Here is a 19117-nt window from a genome sequence, read left to right as displayed (position 1 = left end):
TCCAACTTTACTTGTTTTGCCTCTAAATAACAGTGACAGCTTCACCACCAAGACATTTGTTCTTGATGCCTCATGCTTTGTTCAACCTGACATGAAGGTGATTAACTGGATTGATTGCACAATTTTTGACATGAAGAGTAAATGAGACGTGGCGTGTCTCCTCTCACTGAATGACAGTCCATGAAGCAGGTGATAAGAAGAGCCAAAGAGTCATTTCTAACAGTGCTGTCTTATATCTGACACCAGACTAGACACCTCGCAGCAGTTGGCTATAGTCACTATATCAGTCAAAACTATCCCAGCTTAGTCACAAAATGTTTTTTCTTCTGCAAGAATAAATTCAACAAAACCCTTTTTTTAATGCCAGGCTGTCAATGTTTTTTTTTTTTTTTGTTTGGTTTGTTTTTTGTCTCCAAGTGATTTTTGACATGCTGTGCCAAGCATAACAAGAACTAAACAAAGTGTCTAAATGCTTCAAGATTTGCATTTTTCATTCTTGCTGCTATACAATTCCTTGACGCAAGAGGTTATGGATTTCACTGTGGGGAATTAGGAGACTTACATTATTCTCCACAAATGCAAATCTTTATAATATGACAGTTTAATCTTCTCAGAGAACTATCCAACAAGATTAAAGACGAAACTTAGATCATTCAGCGTTTCTCTAGGTTGTTGCCCCTTAGTCATTCTTACAGCCAATTACTGAGGTATCTTCCCTGTTGTTAATAGTTACCCTATTTAGACATATTTTCTATCAGTATTAACTATTAAATGCTTTTATAATTCCACCAAGTTGTATTTAAACAAATCCATAAATTTGCATGGATATATAGTTATAAAGGCTCTGTAAGAACATGCACCTTAATAGAGCGAAGAGCTTGCTTTACTTGGCAAGTCATGAGAGTATGCTAGAATGTGCTTGTGAAACTTTTTTTTTAGAAAGTTGTTCACATAGCATGTCCCCAACAGGGCCCCAAACATCATGGAGACAGTCTCAGATTACATTACATGTCACATAAGCAACTGAGACGGACTTAATCCACAGAAGAACTGTGGCAACTTTTTCAACACTTAAAGATAGTTGAGAATGTGTGCAAGTGTGCTTTAGAGAATTGATTTGATTGATTCTGTTCCTTGTTTTTGTTGCACTCTGTAATAATTTTTTAAACTGCTTTTACACTTTACTTTTAGTGTCTTTTGCTCTCTTTCATTGCTCCCCTGTTATTTTCTGAAATGCCATTTCTTCAGTTTTCAAGGAATAGCAGTAATAATAAAAATTACACTAATTCAAGCATGTAATACAGTCCTAAGTACAGACATATTAGAAATCAGTCGTTTGGTAACATAGTTTGAAAGTGTGGCAGATTTTCTGGTCTTTCTCTTTTAAAGCTGCACAAAATTGAACTCACTTTCATATTCCATACATATTAGAGGAGCGGACACATCACTTATTTAGAAATGACTAAATGATTAGCGGTCAGCACAAGATATCGATCACTCCTTAAGCCCCGAAAGCAATGAAGCAATGTGTTTCACTGCAGCTTGCTTACAATGGTCACTCAAATCTGCAGGTTAGAGTTTTCTTTTGCGTGATTTGCACATTTGCAAGAGAAGGCAGTAGCATGATATGTCAATTTTAAAATTGAGAAGTTTTTTATTTACAGTAGATGATAATTGTGTTGATACAACATTTCTATTCTTTTGCAGTACCATATAATGTTACTTGTAAACTTTTGCATTTTCAATCTATCACAACAGGAGCAGAAATAACAAAAAAAATAAGTTAGCATTCAAATCATTGTAAAAATCAGTAATAAGATGTACTAAACGTTCTGTTACTAAACTGCAATAGAAAATCTATCCAAATATAGCAGTGAGCAGAAATAAGGAGTCATATTTACACGGTAGCAGTAATTGAATCTACACATTTTTCAGCTACTATTGTTTTACCTCAGTTGAGTATTTGTGTTAAAGTTAGTTGTTTTAAATATTCATACCACTGACTTTGCTCTTACTTGCGTTTTTCCCTACTGGACAAGGTTCTATTGCCTGGGAAGATTCTTTCACTGTTACTTTTAAAGCCCCTGAGATTTACAACATCTCACTTATTTTTGGTGTAAGTATGTATTGACTGCCTTTGCAGTCACTAACTTTAGTCTACTAAAAAAATTTTATTTGATTATTGTGCTGAAATATGGTGACCTTAATTTATTTTATATTTTACTAATCGTATTTCTTTGCATGCACTCTCAGAAATAGAGGTACGAGAGAAGAACATTTTTGTACCTATAGGTACATTTTTTTAAAATGTTCCCTTAAAAGTACAATACTGGTCTTTAAAAGTCCAGAAATGCCCCTTTAAAGGTACAATTTGAAATAAAGTACAAATCTGTACCATTTTGACCTGTACTGCAGTGACAGGGGCAGAATGTGGTAATGGGTCAGCATGGGAAAATCTGGATGGGCCTGGTTAATTGTAAAATTCATATGAGATGTGAGTGTGCTCATAAAAGCTACATGTTATAATCAAATCTGTTGGTCCTCTCCTCTCTACATAAATTATCCTATGATGCAAAGAATATCTGTAACCTACCTTTGTGTAAGTTATGTTAAATTATATTAAAAAACACACACACACAATGACATGCAGGCACAACCAAATGATGTTAAAAAAAAACTGGTCCATTTCCATTTTAAGTTCCAGTTATAATTTTTTAATGTTTTAAATCTTTCAAAAACGTGAAATCATTTTACTGTTATGTTTGGCCATTTACTTTTTTGCTTTTACTACATCCTAGAATTGTTCATTAATTGTGAGGTTTTTATGGAATTTGCAACATCAAGTTAAACCGAGGTTCTTTGGAAGTTAAAATGTCAAGCAGATTTTTATGTTACGGTGACTACATTTTGTAAGTTACAAATATAGTTCGCCAAGACAGCATAACGGTTTCTAAACAACTGCGCATTAATACCACAATGTTGTATTTTCATGTGTCAAGTTCGCAACGCGCATTAATCCCAAAGGCCGAAAAGGCAGCAGCGATGAGTGCTCCGCCTCCGCGCTGACTAGCGTTGACGCAGAAAATGACTCTCAGGGGGTTATCCACGGAGGAGCTCCTTAAAAGGTTGATGGAAGAAGGCATTGACGTGTCAGACGACGAGGCGCAAAGATTTAGAGGTAAGTCGGGTGTGATTTTGTGTTTTTATAAAAATTACAACGTGTAATTTTACAGTAGAGTTAGCGAAAGTCCGAAGAGCTAGATTTAACATGGGCGAAAGCTAGCAGTTAGCTAAGTTTTAAACAAAGAAAGGTACAAATGTGGACTATTTAGACTGTTGGTGGAATGTTCAACGTCTGTCTGCCCGCGGTATTCGAGTGTTTTATCAATAAATAGTGACGAACCCTGTACAACAATGTAAAAAAATCAATAATTTCTCAAAACATGCTAGTATGTAAATATAGCTATTAACAAAATCGTTTTCTAAACAAAATTTATCGCATCTAACTTGTTTCCCGCTCAAAGGGATTTTAAACAATGGAAGGTACACATTTGTACCATTCCACCTACTTAGTGGGATTTTCGAATATGAGAGCTGTAAGCTCTGCGCAGGGACACTTACTTACATTTTTATATTACCAGTTAATTTATATTAACAATTAATCAAGAGAATTAATTGTAACTTCCTTTTGGGGAATATAGACAGATTCACAATGATAGCTTATTATTATTATTATTATTATTATTATTATTATTATTATTATTATTATGTATTGACCATAATGTCACTTTAAAACTAAATTTGAAAATGGTTTTATTTTTATTTCATACTGTACTTTATATTTCAGATAACGATGTAGATGGAGAGACGGTAGACTGTGGACTCACTGAGACCATGGTTGCATATCTTTTTGACAAGTCTTTCAAAAAGCAGCTGAAGTTCAGAGACTTCACAAACCGCTACAAGGAAGTCATCATCACTTTACAACCGGTCGACCCATTTGAAGGTACAGTTGAAGGTCCAGTGTCCCAAGCAAACCAGAGGTAGGTTGTGATAAATGTCTAAATTTGCATATGCATTTAAGTGCTTGCAAAATGGCTAGTTAATGCTGTTTTCCTACTGTATTGCAGTTCTATACCTTCTTGCCGTAGATTGCCTGCAGTTATTTCCATTCCAAAATTCCCACAAGATGTCCAGAGTCGCTTGGATCTCAAAGAACCAGTCCAGAAAGAACAGAAGTACCGAAACAAAATAATTGGGACTCTTTATGAAATGCTGTCACAGTACACAATGTAAGGGTTCCTTTCTGAATAATTACATTAATTTCTTAATATTAATATTGCTGTTGTAAGAGAGGCAGAGAACAAATGCTTAGCCCATCTGCCTCCCAATCTGGAGACCAGCGTTCGAGTCTGGCGTGACACACGGTTCCAATGAACTGGCAATAGTGGTAAAACCATACATCCTGTGTCTCCAGACCTTGTCTGGACTATGATATCCAAAGTGTTCATTTTCGAATTTGCTCAAGAGTAAATTAATAATTCAGGACTGCAGTCAATTAATTAATGAAGTTTGGGAGAGGTGTGGCTGTTTGTCCACGCCCATTTTTAAGAAATTAAAATCAACTTTAGCTACATTGATTTGACATTGGTCTACAACATACTATTTACGGTAATAACAATATGATTAGAAGAATTGAAGAACAGAAAAGCCCCCAGGAAAGGATAAGAGTAATCAGTGTACTGTGGGTTGTTTTTCTTATGTTTGAAACAGGTACCCAACCCACTCAGACTACATCCAGGTCATCAAAGCCCTGATTGTGAAGTATCCTTTCTTAAGAGATGTACACGGAAATGGTTATGTGAGTACCTCTCCTTTTTTGTTTCTTTTATAGATTATATTAATATAAAGTAAGCATAATTAACTACTTATATACATTTGAAACAACTAGGACACCTGGCACAGCCAACTCAAGAGAAAGTTCAAAGCAGAACGGGCTCCCCTAATCAGCAACGAAGAAGTGAACCGGGTTAAAGAAAAGTTTGTATGCACGCAGAAACATCGGACCACAGAGGAATCCAGCAGCTCCTGTCTGAAGAGACTGAAGCCCTCTCTCGTAAGTCCTCACACCCTCAGCCTCTAAGAGCTAAGGTAACATATGTAGTCTTATTATGTTCACTGTAAAGCTAAAAGTAAACATTAATTGAAAGAAACATGTTAACAGATAACATTAACATAGAAAAAGGAACTTCACAGTTGATTTAACAAAAGTCAGCTCAACTTGCAATTCCTATTCAACATTTTTGCATTTTTTTCAAAGCATTTGGTGTACAAATTACCGCATTTCGAGTAACATTAACTTATCAGATTTTACTTATGATAATACTGATATCTGCTTTGACAAAGGATTCGTGCTTTGTGGGGGAAGATGCAGCCTCCGTTGATGCTCATATCAAGGTGCTAAATGATCAGCACAAGAAGCTACATCCTGACACAGCACTGGTGAAAGACCGCATGACAAAAACCTTTGCATGGAGACGTCGAGAGGTAGCTGAAGGAATGTGTACTGTGGACCTATTAACCTTCCTGCCTTCTTGGGACCTTTTTGTGCCACTGCTATGTCTTAAATGGCTGCCATTTCCACTGTGTTCAGTGGAATATAACCAAACTTGCCACAGGATAGTTTTTACCTGTCAATGTTAATATTCCAGTGTGAATTCCTTAAATCAGCCTAAAATGGCTGAGCAGCAGAAATCCCCACACCCATCACCCTGGGGACCATTTTCTGCCCATTGACTTCCATTATAAACGCTATTTTTCAACCCCAAATTATCATCATATGATTTTATTTTTTCTTCTTTTCTTGGATGTCAATGAAGACTCAGGGCCTTGAAGTTTTAATTTTTAAATTGCAAAAAAAATGCAAAAAAAATAATGGCAGGTCAAAATGTATGTTGGTGCCAATCTTTGGTCCATCTAAAGGCCTACTTATAATGACAATCACATATTACTTCAACTGGTTTTTTGTGGAAATATTTAGTTTCGTTTTTTGGTTTTTGGGGCTTATAACACAGGGCGCTCATGTAATAACACTGGGATTTGAAGGGTTAAAACAACGAAAATATAATTAAAACTTTACATGAATATTTCAGGGAGAAGTAGTTTTACAAGGTTGGCTAATTTAAAGTGGAATAAAATATGGATATATGGTCTTTTTATGGCGTGGCTGAGAATGGTCCCTAGGGTGATGGGTGTGAGTTTTTTAAAGGATGGCAGGAGGGTTAAAGAGAGATCCATTCCTGGGGACATCTGCAGGGGTAAGAATTGTTAAGATGATTGGGGAAACAGCTAATGATTTTTTTGTCTCTAAATCTGATTATTATTTTCTGTACTAACTGATTAATCAATCTGTTCATTATCTTTAGAATTTTTGTTCAATGGTTAAAGCACTTTACATTTATCTCCAGTCTGTGTCTTTAAACATGTCAAAAGTTTAAATCCTCAATGTAAAATGTCATTCTTTTGTCTATTCTGCTCTTTTCATTTCCAGTTGTGTGATGAGGTTGATTTAATGCATCCCTGCCAAGACAACATCTGTCGCCGCTTTAGCGAAAACTTCACTGCTGTTCTTCAAATGACCAAGGATTTGCCACTGAAGAAGGTCTACATGGAGGCAAGAGAGAATGCACTGGCTGAAGACATTACAGGTGCTAATTTGACCTCATACAAATAGTAAATTTTGTGACAATTCATTTGCTCTCTCTTCCAAAGATAATTGATGTACCATAGTGCCATGTCAAGAGCATGTTAATGGGAATTTGCATGCTATCAAAATCTAATGAAGTGCATTTGCATCTGTATGACCTAGGAATTGACTTCAAGGGGGCACTTCTCTTGCCATCCATCTTCAAGGAGAAGATAGAAGATTTCATCATCCTTGGAGAGGTAAATGCATGATGCAATGCATAGCCTTTGGCCACAAGTTTCATTCTTGGTGTTTTGTTGGCATGGAGCTGAATTCAGCTGCGGTTCAGCATCACAGCTAAGCTAATGTAGGGGAAACACTGCTGTTAATCCACAGTGCTGCTGTGCTCTTGGGTTTTGTCTGGTGTTTATATAGATAGATAGACCTTTATTGTCCCCTTAGGGAAATTCTTCTTCACAGGTACTGTCACTGTCAGGGGTGATTGCTTTTGCCCTTGAATATTATGTCAAACTTTAGCAGCTTATCAAACACTACCACAACAGTCATTGGTCAAGAAGCTTTTTGTTTGGAGTAGGGGCCATGTTTACAGGTTATCAGAATAGACAGTTTTGTTTTGCAGCAAAAAAAAGAAGGTAATTTGAGGAATCTGTTGAAAATTCACTTGGCACATATTGCTTAAACATACTGTATACTAATGTTTTTCTTCCTCTTCTGCAGAATACTCCCATGAGTCCATACCCAACCATTCGAATGAAGGATAAGAGTTGGACAACTGCCCTCTCAAGACAGTGTCGCTGTGTTGTCACAGTTGAAGGAGTGGATGTTTGCTCATGCTGCTCGCTGGATGAGGCCTACATCTCAGCATTCTCCACCTTCTTCATGTTCAACATGACCTACCCTGCATACTTCAAGAAAACACTTGTCTTTCTTCAGAACTGCATTGTCAACATAGGAGACCAGGGAGACAAACCCCTGCCAGTAAGTGTCACCAGGGTACTTAACCAACTCTATTAAATATGCCCCCACTCCACAAATGTTCAAAATGTTCAAAAAGGGCATTTACTCTGAGGAAGTTGATTACACATGTTGGGTTAGTACACGCACATGAGCCTCATTTCGGCATCACTTGTGGAATAAATGACTGCCAGGCAGCTTTTTCCAAGTATCACTCTTTTCAACGCCATGTGTGATCCGTCAAAACATTGTGTTCAGGTGTTTAATGTCTTTATGTGATTGTTTACTTTTTTTAAATGAATGTATTTTTCTTGACATGTCCTATGGCAATATACGAATGTAATCAAGAATGTATTCCTGTGGTTGTTTAAATGCTTTGATGTGATTCTATTATTGAAAATAAATGGTTAAATAACCAAATATTTTGGACTATTGGGGTACATTTTTGTCTCTTTAGGTACGAAATAGGTTGTCGCTGGGGGGGTACCCTCATAGGTACCCTATTGTACCCTTTTCAAGGGAACATTTCTGTACTATAGTTTGAAGGTACATTTATGTCTTAGGAAAGTACATGATTGTACTTCAGATGGTACAACTTCATAAGGTACAAAAATGTACCAAGCCTAAAGGGTACAGAAATGTCCTTCAAAAAGGAACACCCCCAGCGACAAGCATTTGTACCCTTTTTGGTACACTTTGGCACCCCTATTTCTGAGAGTGTGTCATTGCATCTTTACTTTAATGATAACTACTGTCATTAAAAATAAAATAATACAAAATTAAATGAATTCATTTGGATCTTTCTTCCAGTTAAAATTACTTTTTTAAATGCCTGCCACATTGATTTGCTGTCAGTGAAGTGATGGGTGCTGTTGTTTTATAGGGTTGCTGATATTAGAGGCAGTTAGTGTAATTTGTCTTGCTCTCTATTCAAAATTACCCACCCTCATTATTTTGATATTGATGGTTTTGATCATGTTATTTATTGTTTCTTTACCAATTTTACACTTCTTTATACCCCTCTAAAATTTGGAACAATGTCTTAGATGTTTACAGTGATGTGTGTTTATTGCAGAATAATTATATCTTTATTTCTATTAATAACAGAATTTCATATTCACTCACTGAACACTATTGGGTACACTTTGCTACTACCATGTTGAACCGTGTCTTCTTCATGGCATCAATTCATCAAGGAAATGAAAATATTCCTTTGAGATTTTGGTCCATATTGACATTATAGCCTCACATTGTTGCTGCTGATTTATTAGCTGTATTAGGGAGATGCTCTACTGGATTGAGATCTGGCACTGTAGAGGTCATTTAAGTAAACAATTGAACTCACTGTCAGGTTCAAGAAATGAGTTGGAGATGGTTTAAGCTTTATTTGATTTTTGGTGCATTATCCTGCTGGAAGCAGCCACCAGGATATGGGTACATTGTGATTTTAAAGGGATCAACATGGTCAGCAACAACATTCAGGTACACTGTGGTGTTTAAACAATGTCCAATTGGTTCCAAGGAACCCAAAGTGTGCTAAGAAAATATCCCACACCTTTACACCACTCTGTAAACCATTGAGATGTTTGTATGGGAAAATCCCAGTAAACTAGCAGCTCGTCTGGCACCAACAACATACCCTGCTCACGATCACTTAAGTCACCATTCTTCCTCATTCTGATGCTCACTTTGACCTTCAACAGGTATTTTGACCACATATACATGTTTAGCCAACCACAGCTGCATTAACAGGTAGTTAAATAGGTATACATCACAAAGTGACTAGTGGATCTATACTAAATGCATTACTTGTTCCATTTTGTACCTGATAATACAGCATAAAGGGAATCTCAAAAGCTGACCTCTTAGGAGGTTAAATCCGTAAGAGTATAGGAACTTTGTTACCTAGCTTAACCTTAGCTTGTTCTCTGGCTGTTTTTGCATATAGTGTCCTGTGTGTATTACATTAAAGCCAAGTAATTAAGAGTGGATTAAATGGTAAATGGTCTGTATTTGTATAGCGCTTTACTTGGTCCTAAGGACCCCAAAGCGCTTTACACTATATACAATCATCCACCCATTCACACACTGGTGATGGCAAGCTACAGTGTAGCCACAGCCGCCCTGGGGCGCGCTGACAGAGGCGATTAATGGAGTATTTCCAAATGTGCACAGACCCCTGTGACTAAAATCTAATAAATAAATAAAAATGAAACTTCTCCAGATCAGTATATATAATATACACAAGTGTATCCACTGCAGCCCTCTGAACAATGCTCTCTGCCTTTTTTTTCTCTCTCTCTGTCCTACTTTTTTTTTAGCCTCTACATCCCTGAGAACCTATGGAGAAATGTTAAGAAAAACACACACAGAAGCTGTAAATAATAGAAAGGACCAATACAGTCTTTGTGGCAAGAGCTGCAAAGTAAATGCATCTCTATTGTCTTTGAATGCTGCAGTATAAAAGCTCAGAAGTGTACTTTGTTAAGCTTACTGGACTGCTTTGATTGTCTGTGATAAATCATCTGACTATAAACAAACTGTTCATCTTAAATAGTAAATGATGTATAATAGATGGACACAAATGAGTATGTCTCATCTTCATACTTCTCATCCAGGGGCAATTTTAGCCTACTTTTGGGGGTGCTTCAGCAAAATGGTTTGTTCCAGCCCACCTCTCCCCTACTCTGACTCTAGCGCCGTTGCTGCCAGAGCGATGGTGGCTGAGACGCAGCGGAGCGGAGGTGGAAGTGCCTGGCTTAAAACAGGACATATTAGCTGCATTTAACCTTCAGTTACTCTTTATATAGTTAGGTAGGAGACAGACCATGTTTCTTTTTAGCTGAAAAACATTACACTCAGGTAACCTGCAGTGTTGAAAACTTGTTTTCCGACGATGTTTGCTACCCTACAATCTGTCCTACTCTGTAGTAAAATCAGCAACATTTGACCGTCCTGTTGCTCCCATTGAAATTTATACAGCCTATTTAAAATCTAAAACTTAACATTGTCCGTAGCCTACTGTTGTTACCACTGTCCTGTTTGAAATGTAATGAGAGAAACTGGTTACTTTGTCATATGTGCATGTGCTGATATTAAACCCAAGGTACTGACTAGCTAACTGACTGGATGCCCATTAACCTTATAACTCCTGGTGTGTGTGTGTGTGTGTGTGTGTGTGTGTGTGTGTGTGTGTGTGTGTGTGTGTGTGTGTGTGTGTGTGTGTGTGCAGAGAGACAGCCAGCTTCATAATGGATATGAGGATGTTTTTTCAAAAAAAGGAGAAACATTCAGGTAAAAGTGTAAGATCAAATGATCCGTCAATAAAGGATAATGTTGGATCAGTGTTTCAATATTTATATCCTTTATTAGATATATATGTGGTTTGGTTATTTGCCTTTTGGTTGAAAGTACACTGAGAGAGGACTTTTTTATTAGTGATCTTAATAGTATTTTTTTTTTAATCTAATTGAATACAATCTATTTGTGTATGATTGTCAGTCCAAAGAGGGAGAGAGGAAAGAGGGGAACCTGAGGAGTACAAGATCAGGAAGAACCAGGTAAGAAAACAGACAGGGAGTACTAACAGGCATAACAGAAACTGTTAAACTGGCAAAGAAAAAACAAACAAACAACTAACTAATCTGAAAAACAAACTGGGTTGTCAGCCCTGGCACTGCATTAGTAATGCAGTTCAAAATGGTAATGCAGCATTACCATATTGAACTTCAGTCAGAGGAAGTCACGGTTGCCAAAAACTTTTTGAAGCTCAAGAGTGAGGCTGGTGCCATCCCAGATATGTTAACATTGTACAATCTTCAGGATAATCAGATCTTCCCCACACTGAAAACTGTTAATCTGGTTGCCCTAACAAACCCAGTTAGCAGCCGTAGCTGTGAAAGGTCTTTTAGTGTCTTGACTCAGCTCCATACCTGGCTGAGAAGGACCATGGGTCAAAGCAGACTCCAGCACCTGGCTGTGATGTCAGTTGAGAAAGAGATGCTTGAGAGACTTGACCACCAAAATGTGATAGACAGATTTGCCAACCTCAAGGTGAGGCGACATAGGTTAAAAGAAAAGCAAAGATCTGCAGAGCCATAGGAGTATCTGCAGTAAACATCTTTTCATACATTGTATACATTGTACCATAAGCCAGGGTGTCTCCATTTTTCTAATCTTTTAATAATAATTTGTACATTTCAAGGACTCTTCTATTTTTGGAGTGTATTTTTTTATGTATCTGTATTGTATTATACATACACTTTAAAAGTGAATCTCTGTCCAAAAAATGCACTTAGTTTACTTTTTACTCACTATGAGCATCATTCATTATTCTCCTGCAGTAATTAAGGTTAGGATATGGTTTTTTTAAAAAAAAAATTCCAATCCATTCTTCTTTAGCAGCATTTAAATAACCTTTATCAGATTTGATGGTTTTGTTACAGACTTAAAAAAAAGTGTTTTGCTTTTCTTTCACAAATGTGGGGATTAAGTTGTGTTAAAATGTACAAAACAGTGATGTCATGTTTTGTGACGAGGACCCAGGCACAGAGAGACTTGATGAATTTAAGAATTTTATGATATAATAAAGAAATTTGCAGACTTGCACAGAGAGGGTAAAATTATGATGACTGATAATGGAGATGAAGACAACAGACGATGAGGACAGGGAGGAACAGGGGTTTAAATGCACCAAGGAGACAGTCAGAGGGAACTCGGGACAACTGGAGACATTTAAGGATGCAGGGACTGACAGAGACAGGGAAGAAGTCTCATCGTGACGAGTAAAGTTTACCTTGCCTGGATGGGCAGCTCTCTGGGTGCTCAGCACCCCCAAAGCTCTGATCCTAGAATTGTCCCTGTTCTCATCACAAAGTGCTTGACATCTCACTCATAATTCATATGTAAAAGATGTCTCTAGTAAATCCTTGAACTACTCAGCATCATGTGATTTAATCAGGTTATGCAAATCCAAATTCATTAAACACCAAAACACATGGCTTGCAACACAGTTTTCAAATTTTTTAATTAATATATTTTAATAGCTTTATCAAAAATAATTAACAGCCTGAATAATTACAAATCTTAAACATCCAGCTGTGCTGTCAAATCCACTTTAAGATTATGATAAAAATGTTTTGTTTCCATATATTTAAAGTAACTAACTGTTGAATTACCTTGAACACAGGAATTTATCTGTTGAACAAAAGCTTAATATAATAGGGTATTTCACAGCAGCACTTTCGATAATTTGGGAACCACAAAATGTGGTTTATATACAGAGTACTTTAAAGCAAAAAAGTATAACATAACAGTGGACATGTTTAGCTACACATTAGGACGTTTACTTACTGAACATTAGTGTAAACTTTAACTGTGCTCTCGTGAAATTGTCGTAAGTGCCGACCGGATACATAGATGCATTTACTCACTTTTCAACATGGCGGCTCTTGGCGTGTAGTGTTTTGTTTTGGTGCAAAATCCCACGGATTAATGTAACATTTGGAGGACCTGGTAGCCACCTGGTAAACAAAAAGCTATCACGATACCGTCATTGTTGTTACGTCCTTTAAGCTAATCTATTCCTTCGACTATCTGGGAGATGTATCGTCGCGGAGCGGCAAAGAAAGACAGCAAGCCGGTGAAGAAGGATGTGAGTGACAGTGATAAATACGCCGATCTGTTGGTTTTCGGCTATGCCTGCAAACTCTTCCGAGACGACGAAAGGGCTCTTTACCATGATCACGGAAAGCATCTTATCCCATGGATGGGGGACAAGAGCATCATGATTGATAGGTCGGTTGAACAAACTTAGACCGAAACATTATGCTAACAATCTCTCCTGTCCGCTAGCCTGTCTCAAAATTCAAGGGACCACGTTGGAGTTGTTGCTTGTTGAAGCTTGGAAACACCTGCAACTCGCGACGATTGTTTTATTTCTTGCCTCCTAACGTGTCTTGTTGGATGTCCTGAACTAAAAAAGAAAGAAAATTGGGGGGAAAAGAAAAACACCTGGTATCTAAAGTTTCTTCGGTAACATGCTAACTTGCAAATGCCTGTCAGTCTTTGCTAATGTTAGCCATGACTGACCTATTTATGCTTTTTGCTGTCAAGTTATTATACACTCCAGCTTACATTATAAGAGAACATTGGACAAATGGATTGAATAAAGTTTATTTGAGACTGGTTTAAGACCACATAGGCCTGCATAGTTCGCGCTAAATGTACCTCTTAAATTGGCAATTGCAGTAAATATATAAAAATACTCAAGTTATCTGTGAAATCGGCTTTGCATCTTGGCATGTTATGAGAATTTCCTCTAGAAGCTTTTTTCATGCTTTACACATGAATAATATGTCTAAGCTATAACATGTCTTTTTCCTGTTCTTTTCAAACGGACGTTTTCTAATATAAAGTGGTGAAGTCCCTACAAAACTTGGTATTTTACTATGCTTTTGTTTGCCAGAGCAAATTCTAGCAAAGACAAAAGTTACTGTCATTAAGGTGATTCAGTGTATCATTTTGACTAATTTTTTCCACCTTTTACATAGAAATTGTCCTTGTTGCAAAGTCATTGTAAACCTCCTTGAGTCTTGTATTTCTTTAAACATATTAAATCAATTGAATCACCTTAGTGTTCAGACCCAACTTATGTTTCATTTGTACAGCCTTTGTTTGTGTGTCTTTATTACATAACCCAGTTTTTCCACAGCAAGGTAGGCTAAGGGGTCCTTCCAAACCCCGAATGCCAACCTCAGCTCCAGATTTCTTTGTCTTCATGAAGAAACTGCAAGTGAGAGATGGCGTAGAGGGACGAACCTTGGAAAATGTCGTCCATTTGGGTTCTTACGGATAGGTATTTATGTGCTCGGGTTTGTGTGAATGTAACTTTCTTTGCAGATTTAGAAGTAATGATGAGTGTTACAGGGGATTATTGAACCCTGTAAGGTAAGAAGCGAGTTGCTTTGTTTGTCTTTTTTTTTCTTTTTCATTTCTAATGTTGTTGGCCTGTAAAAACAGGAAGAAAATACAGACAGAAAACTTGCTAGGTATATCAGAGCTCTATCCAAAATAATTCCCAAAGACTTAATTAGTATCATTATTGTGATGTATCCATTTTGAGAAAACATTCATGGAGGACTTACAGAGGTAGACCAGTTTTATATCTTTTATATTGTGGGTTTTAGGTTTTACAACCTTGGTAAGTAGGCCCATGTTCTGTATGAAAAGTTTTGTCTACTTCCTTTTCTCTAATCCTTTTTATCATCCAACAGATATGATGGACGTGGTCACTTACATGACCTTTCAGAGTATGACAGTGGGTCATGGAATACATCCTACCAGCTGTCAGAGGAAGAGGCCAGGATTGAGGCGCTCTGCGATGAGGAGAGGTACCTGGCACTGCACACTGACCTGCTGGAAGAGGAAGCTAGACAAGGTGAGCAGGATGCTCGTTTAAACATTTAGCAGTAATAGTTAAAAAAAAAAAAAAAAGAGTGATATTAAAGGCAAGGAAAAATAATTTCAAAACATCTTATATACCTTAAATCTGCTGGAGCTCTTAAATAGGATATCATGACCTTACTTTCGTAATCTGTTTTCAAAAGCTGATTTTGTGTCAGTAGCTCAAACTTGTTTTCCGTTTGTAGTCAGGCCTTTTTAATAAAGATGTAGTTGCATGGGCTCATATGTCAGGGGATGCTCACTTAACAGCATTTTTGCTGTCTTCATCTTTTGCTCCAGTAGAAATTTTAAGGTAATGTCTACTGCTTCTTAGGATTTCCCATTTGTGATGAACACACTGACATTTACTTATTGCTAATGCTGGGCAGACACTGTGCGATTTTTTTTTTTTTTTTTTTTTTTCCAGTCGCACGATTCAGTTCCTGCTCAAACTCAAATTGGCCCATTTTGAGCCGATTTCTGAGTCCTACGACCGTTTTGGCGATCGGCCCGATTTTGGCCTTCATCGTGCGTCGTGCATCGTGTAGTATACGTGGGGTAACGAGAAGCGATTAACACCTCACGACCAGCTCCCGATCATCAATCGCTTGGTCGTGAGGATTTCAAACCTGTTTGAAATCCTCGCGACCGTCGTGAGGGTGTCACCGCAGTTTCTCACACTGCGCACAGCAGTGCAGCATGTGATCTGGACACAAGCGATGGAGGCACAAATTGTAGAACTTTGGAAAGCTCATCCGAGCCTTTTCAATGTGGCCTCACAAAATTATCACGACCACAACAACCGTGAAAATAGTTGGATTTACACTGCTGCTCAATCACAGCTGCCTGATCAATGTTTTTCATTAGCAATTTAGCAAAGTTGATGGTGGTGGTGTGTCTGTGTGAGTGAAAGACAGAGAGGGAGAGCGAGCGACAGAATTTCTGTTATAACCTTCATTTTATGGACGCACAGTGTGAGCACTCAGGTCGCATCAGAGCATCGGACCGTATAGTGTGAGACCCTGCATCGTGACCTATGAACTTCTAACCCCTGCGAGTCAATCGTGCCGTTTGAGCAGGAGCTGAATCGCGCCACTGAAAAAATCGCACAGTGTCTGCCAAGCATTAGTTACAGCTTGTTGTCAATACGCTGGGGGCAGAAATTAAGTGATCCTCTGCTGAATTTGTAAATTTGTTTGCTTCCAAAAAAATGAACAGTCAGGTAAACGGGTAGCTTGATTTTAATGGAAATAAACATAATATCATCCAAAACTCCAGGGAAAAAAGTTATAAATTAAATTGCATATCACTGAGTGAAGTAAATATTTGATCCCGAAGCTAAATATGACTTGTTTGAAATACCTTGTTGGTAAGCACAACGGTAAGATGTTTTTTGTTTTTTTTTGTAGTTATTCACCACATGTGCACACGTTTCAGGAGGGATTCTTTGTTGAAACGCTTAAGTCCTTTGGCTTTAGAGTTGGTGTTTGTCAACCCAAACCTTCAGCTCCCTCCACAGATTCTGTAGGACTCACGAATGGCTGGTCCTATCCATGACCTTAATGTGCTTCTTCTTCGGCCACTCCTTTTTTGCCTTGATCGGATGTTTATGGGTCATCGTCATGCTGGGAGATCTATCCATGACCCATCTTCAGTGTTCCGGCTAAAGAAAGGAAGTTCTCATCCAAGATCTTATCATACAGGGCCCCGCCCATTAGCCCCTCAATGTGGTGAAGTCGTCCTGTACCTTTAGTAGAAAAACAGCCCCAAAGCATAATGCTACCACCTCTGTGCTTGGCTGTGGGGATGGTGTTCTTTGGGTCATAATCAGCATTTCTCTTTCCCCAAACGCTGCACTTTGGGTTGACCACGGCACTTTCTCCCAAGCCTTGGAGATGTTCACTGGCAAGCTTAAGATGGACCATCGCACGTGCCTTCTTTAGCAGGGGGACTTTGTGGGCTTTGCAAGAATAATTGATGCTCATTTGATTTCTTTCGAGAGTTATCAACTTCTCATCAAACAGTTTGCTCATTCCAGCCTTATGCAGGTCTATGATCTTGTCCCTGGTGGAAAAGTAGGAATGAAACAAATTGAGTATCTTCTGTGTGCTACATGGACACAGTCTGTGGAAGCCAGAATTCTTGCTGGGAAGGAGTTTAAGTCTCTGGCTAGAACTGAACCAATGATCTTGATGTCCTTATTTCTACTGTGACACTTGGATGGTTGAATCAGAAATTGGTGTAAACATCATGAAAGCTTGGATCCATTACTTTTGTATCAGCAGTTCAGGCTGGCGGCACTGATGTATTGGTGTGATATATTTTCTCGCCACACTTTGGGTTCGTTGTTACCAACTTTAAACAGCAGAGCCGACCTGAGTGTTGTTGCTGACCATGTCCATCCTTTTATTACCCATCTTCTGATGGCTTTCCAGCATGATGACGCATGTGTGTCACAAAGCTCAGATCACCTAAATCTTATTTCATTAGCATGACAGTGAGTTCTTTGCACTCAAATAGCCTCCACACTCACCAGATGTCAATCCATTAGAGCACCTTAGGGATGTGGTGAAACGGAAGGTTTGCATTATGAAAAACTACTACAAACTTAGTAGGTTAATGTTTATTGCTGCTTCTGTCATGCCTGTCATATTACACTAATTCAATTTATCAGGTCCTCTTTTGAACTCGTGTCATGCCTGTCTTGCTTTTTCACAGTTTAGAAATCTTCACTCTCTTCAAAGGCAGTCTGTGACAGTGTTTTAATTACTATCCAGTGCGTTTTAATTTCAGGCATGCATCATCTTATGAGACTTCTTCTGCAGACTGCCACTGCACATAAAACTTGGATTTTATCCCAACAAAAATTGACAAGTCACATTTGCTAAAAAGTTTAATCTATGCTTCTTAACAAAATCCCTGGATTTTTTTTTCCCAGGCCAAATCTTCAGAGTAGAGTGACGCCCCCTTTCTAAGGCCTTTTCAGCTTTTAGACTCTTAAAAAGGGCTGGCTTTAACTCTTGAGTTGAAGAGCTGCAATTTCTATGGAAATCACATTTGACTCATCTAGGATACTTGCATCTCACTCATTTTACATAATATAATGAAGCTGGCTGTTTTGATGACAAAGCATCCTTCCAAAAGACAGATGTAATGACTGTAATTGAATTTAATAAGCCACAGTTTTAAGTGAAATATGGTCTCTTTTGCTCAAACTGACAGGTCAGAAGGAATCAGCTAATGGTTTGTGTAAAACACACACACACTGCAGAAGGTGGATCTTGCAGTCCGGTTTGCCCTTGAATTTGGAGATCTGACCCCATTTTGCTGAGGCGATTACCCATCTGTCCACTTAAGGGGCAGTGGGAAGCATAAGAAATATTTATAGAGTTCAATGAATTTCAGTAGAAAAGGGTTGGCTACAGGGTCCAACATGCATACTTCCTGTCCCCTTTTATATATTACATTGGTAGCATTATAACTATTTGTATATCATAATGATCATGAGTTATTTGAGATTAGAGCAGGGCGATATGGCCAAAAATATTTATCACGATATATATTTGAAAATTTGCGATAACGATATAACTGACGATATAATTGATGCGAGACAAAATACAACTCCACAACATTACTAGCGCAAAAAGACAACCTTTCATTTATTTTCACTTAATAAACAAGAAGCTGGTTTTTATGTACATTAAAACTTTATAAAAATGTAACAGTGCAAATGCAAATTCCTTGCTGAAAGTTTAACCAAAAGGCATTTCCAGTAGAAATGGGCTGACATATCCTGAGCATAACCATGTATAATATCCACTGAAGTTAAAAAGAGGTGCTTTGCAACATTAAACTGCAGTGTGCAGTACGCATTTTTCGGACCATAAGGTGCACGGGATTATAAGGCACATTAAGCGAAACAAAGCAGTCAGATAAATCAAACTTTATTAAACTCATTCTTCTTGCTTCCTCCACTTCTGTACCATTGATTCATTAATGTTGAATTCTCTGGCA

The 19117-nt window shown here is 37.9% G+C and overlaps 3 protein-coding genes across 5 annotated transcripts in view; all 3 read left to right on the top strand.

The window, feature by feature from the left end:
* Positions 1 to 2867: 2867 nt before the first annotated feature.
* On the top strand, positions 2868 to 6480 carry LOC308383713 (sterile alpha motif domain-containing protein 3-like; the record flags this gene model as incomplete). The annotated part of the gene is made up of 7 exons (XM_080861788.1): positions 2868 to 3178; positions 3848 to 4043; positions 4152 to 4292; positions 4774 to 4861; positions 4952 to 5116; positions 5407 to 5561; positions 6468 to 6480. Exons 1-7 carry the CDS (start codon positions 3085 to 3087, stop codon positions 6478 to 6480), a joined length of 852 nt encoding a protein of 283 aa, XP_080717914.1. The 5' UTR covers positions 2868 to 3084.
* On the top strand, positions 6469 to 8066 carry LOC308391765 (uncharacterized protein). The gene is made up of 3 exons (XM_080874505.1): positions 6469 to 6707; positions 6869 to 6945; positions 7424 to 8066. Exons 1-3 carry the CDS (start codon positions 6512 to 6514, stop codon positions 7718 to 7720), a joined length of 570 nt encoding a protein of 189 aa, XP_080730631.1. The 5' UTR covers positions 6469 to 6511; the 3' UTR covers positions 7721 to 8066.
* Positions 8067 to 13093: 5027 nt separating this feature from the next.
* sfswap (splicing factor SWAP) overlaps positions 13094 to 19117 on the top strand; it is a 53827-nt gene continuing 47803 nt past the window's right edge. For 2 of the 3 annotated variants that reach the window (XM_080875074.1, XM_080875073.1), the window contains exons 1-2: positions 13094 to 13456; positions 14935 to 15098. In XM_080875074.1, coding sequence (XP_080731200.1) covers positions 13263 to 13456; positions 14935 to 15098 — 358 coding nt within the window. In that variant the 5' untranslated portion in view covers positions 13094 to 13262. Of the gene's footprint in view, positions 14517 to 14934; positions 15099 to 19117 lie in introns of all 3 variants that reach the window. The other variant, XM_080875075.1, reaches the window with a different exon arrangement.

This window comes from Rhamphochromis sp. 'chilingali', assembly GCF_963969265.1.
Source record: "Rhamphochromis sp. 'chilingali' genome assembly, chromosome: 2".
Lineage (NCBI taxonomy): Eukaryota > Metazoa > Chordata > Actinopteri > Cichliformes > Cichlidae > Rhamphochromis > Rhamphochromis sp. 'chilingali'.
Note: the sequence above shows the minus strand (reverse complement) of the source record. Positions and strands in the feature narration are given on the sequence as shown.

Excerpts from the sequence above, each read along its gene's own strand:
- LOC308391765 (XM_080874505.1), top strand. The coding sequence starts at position 6,512 with ATGTCATTCTTTTGTCTATTCTGCTCTTTTCATTTCCAGTTGTGTGAT. Across the intron at positions 6,708-6,868 it reads ACTGGCTGAAGACATTACAG|GAATTGACTTCAAGGGGGCA; the intron begins GTGCTAATTTGA and ends TGTATGACCTAG. Across the intron at positions 6,946-7,423 it reads ATTTCATCATCCTTGGAGAG|AATACTCCCATGAGTCCATA; the intron begins GTAAATGCATGA and ends CCTCTTCTGCAG.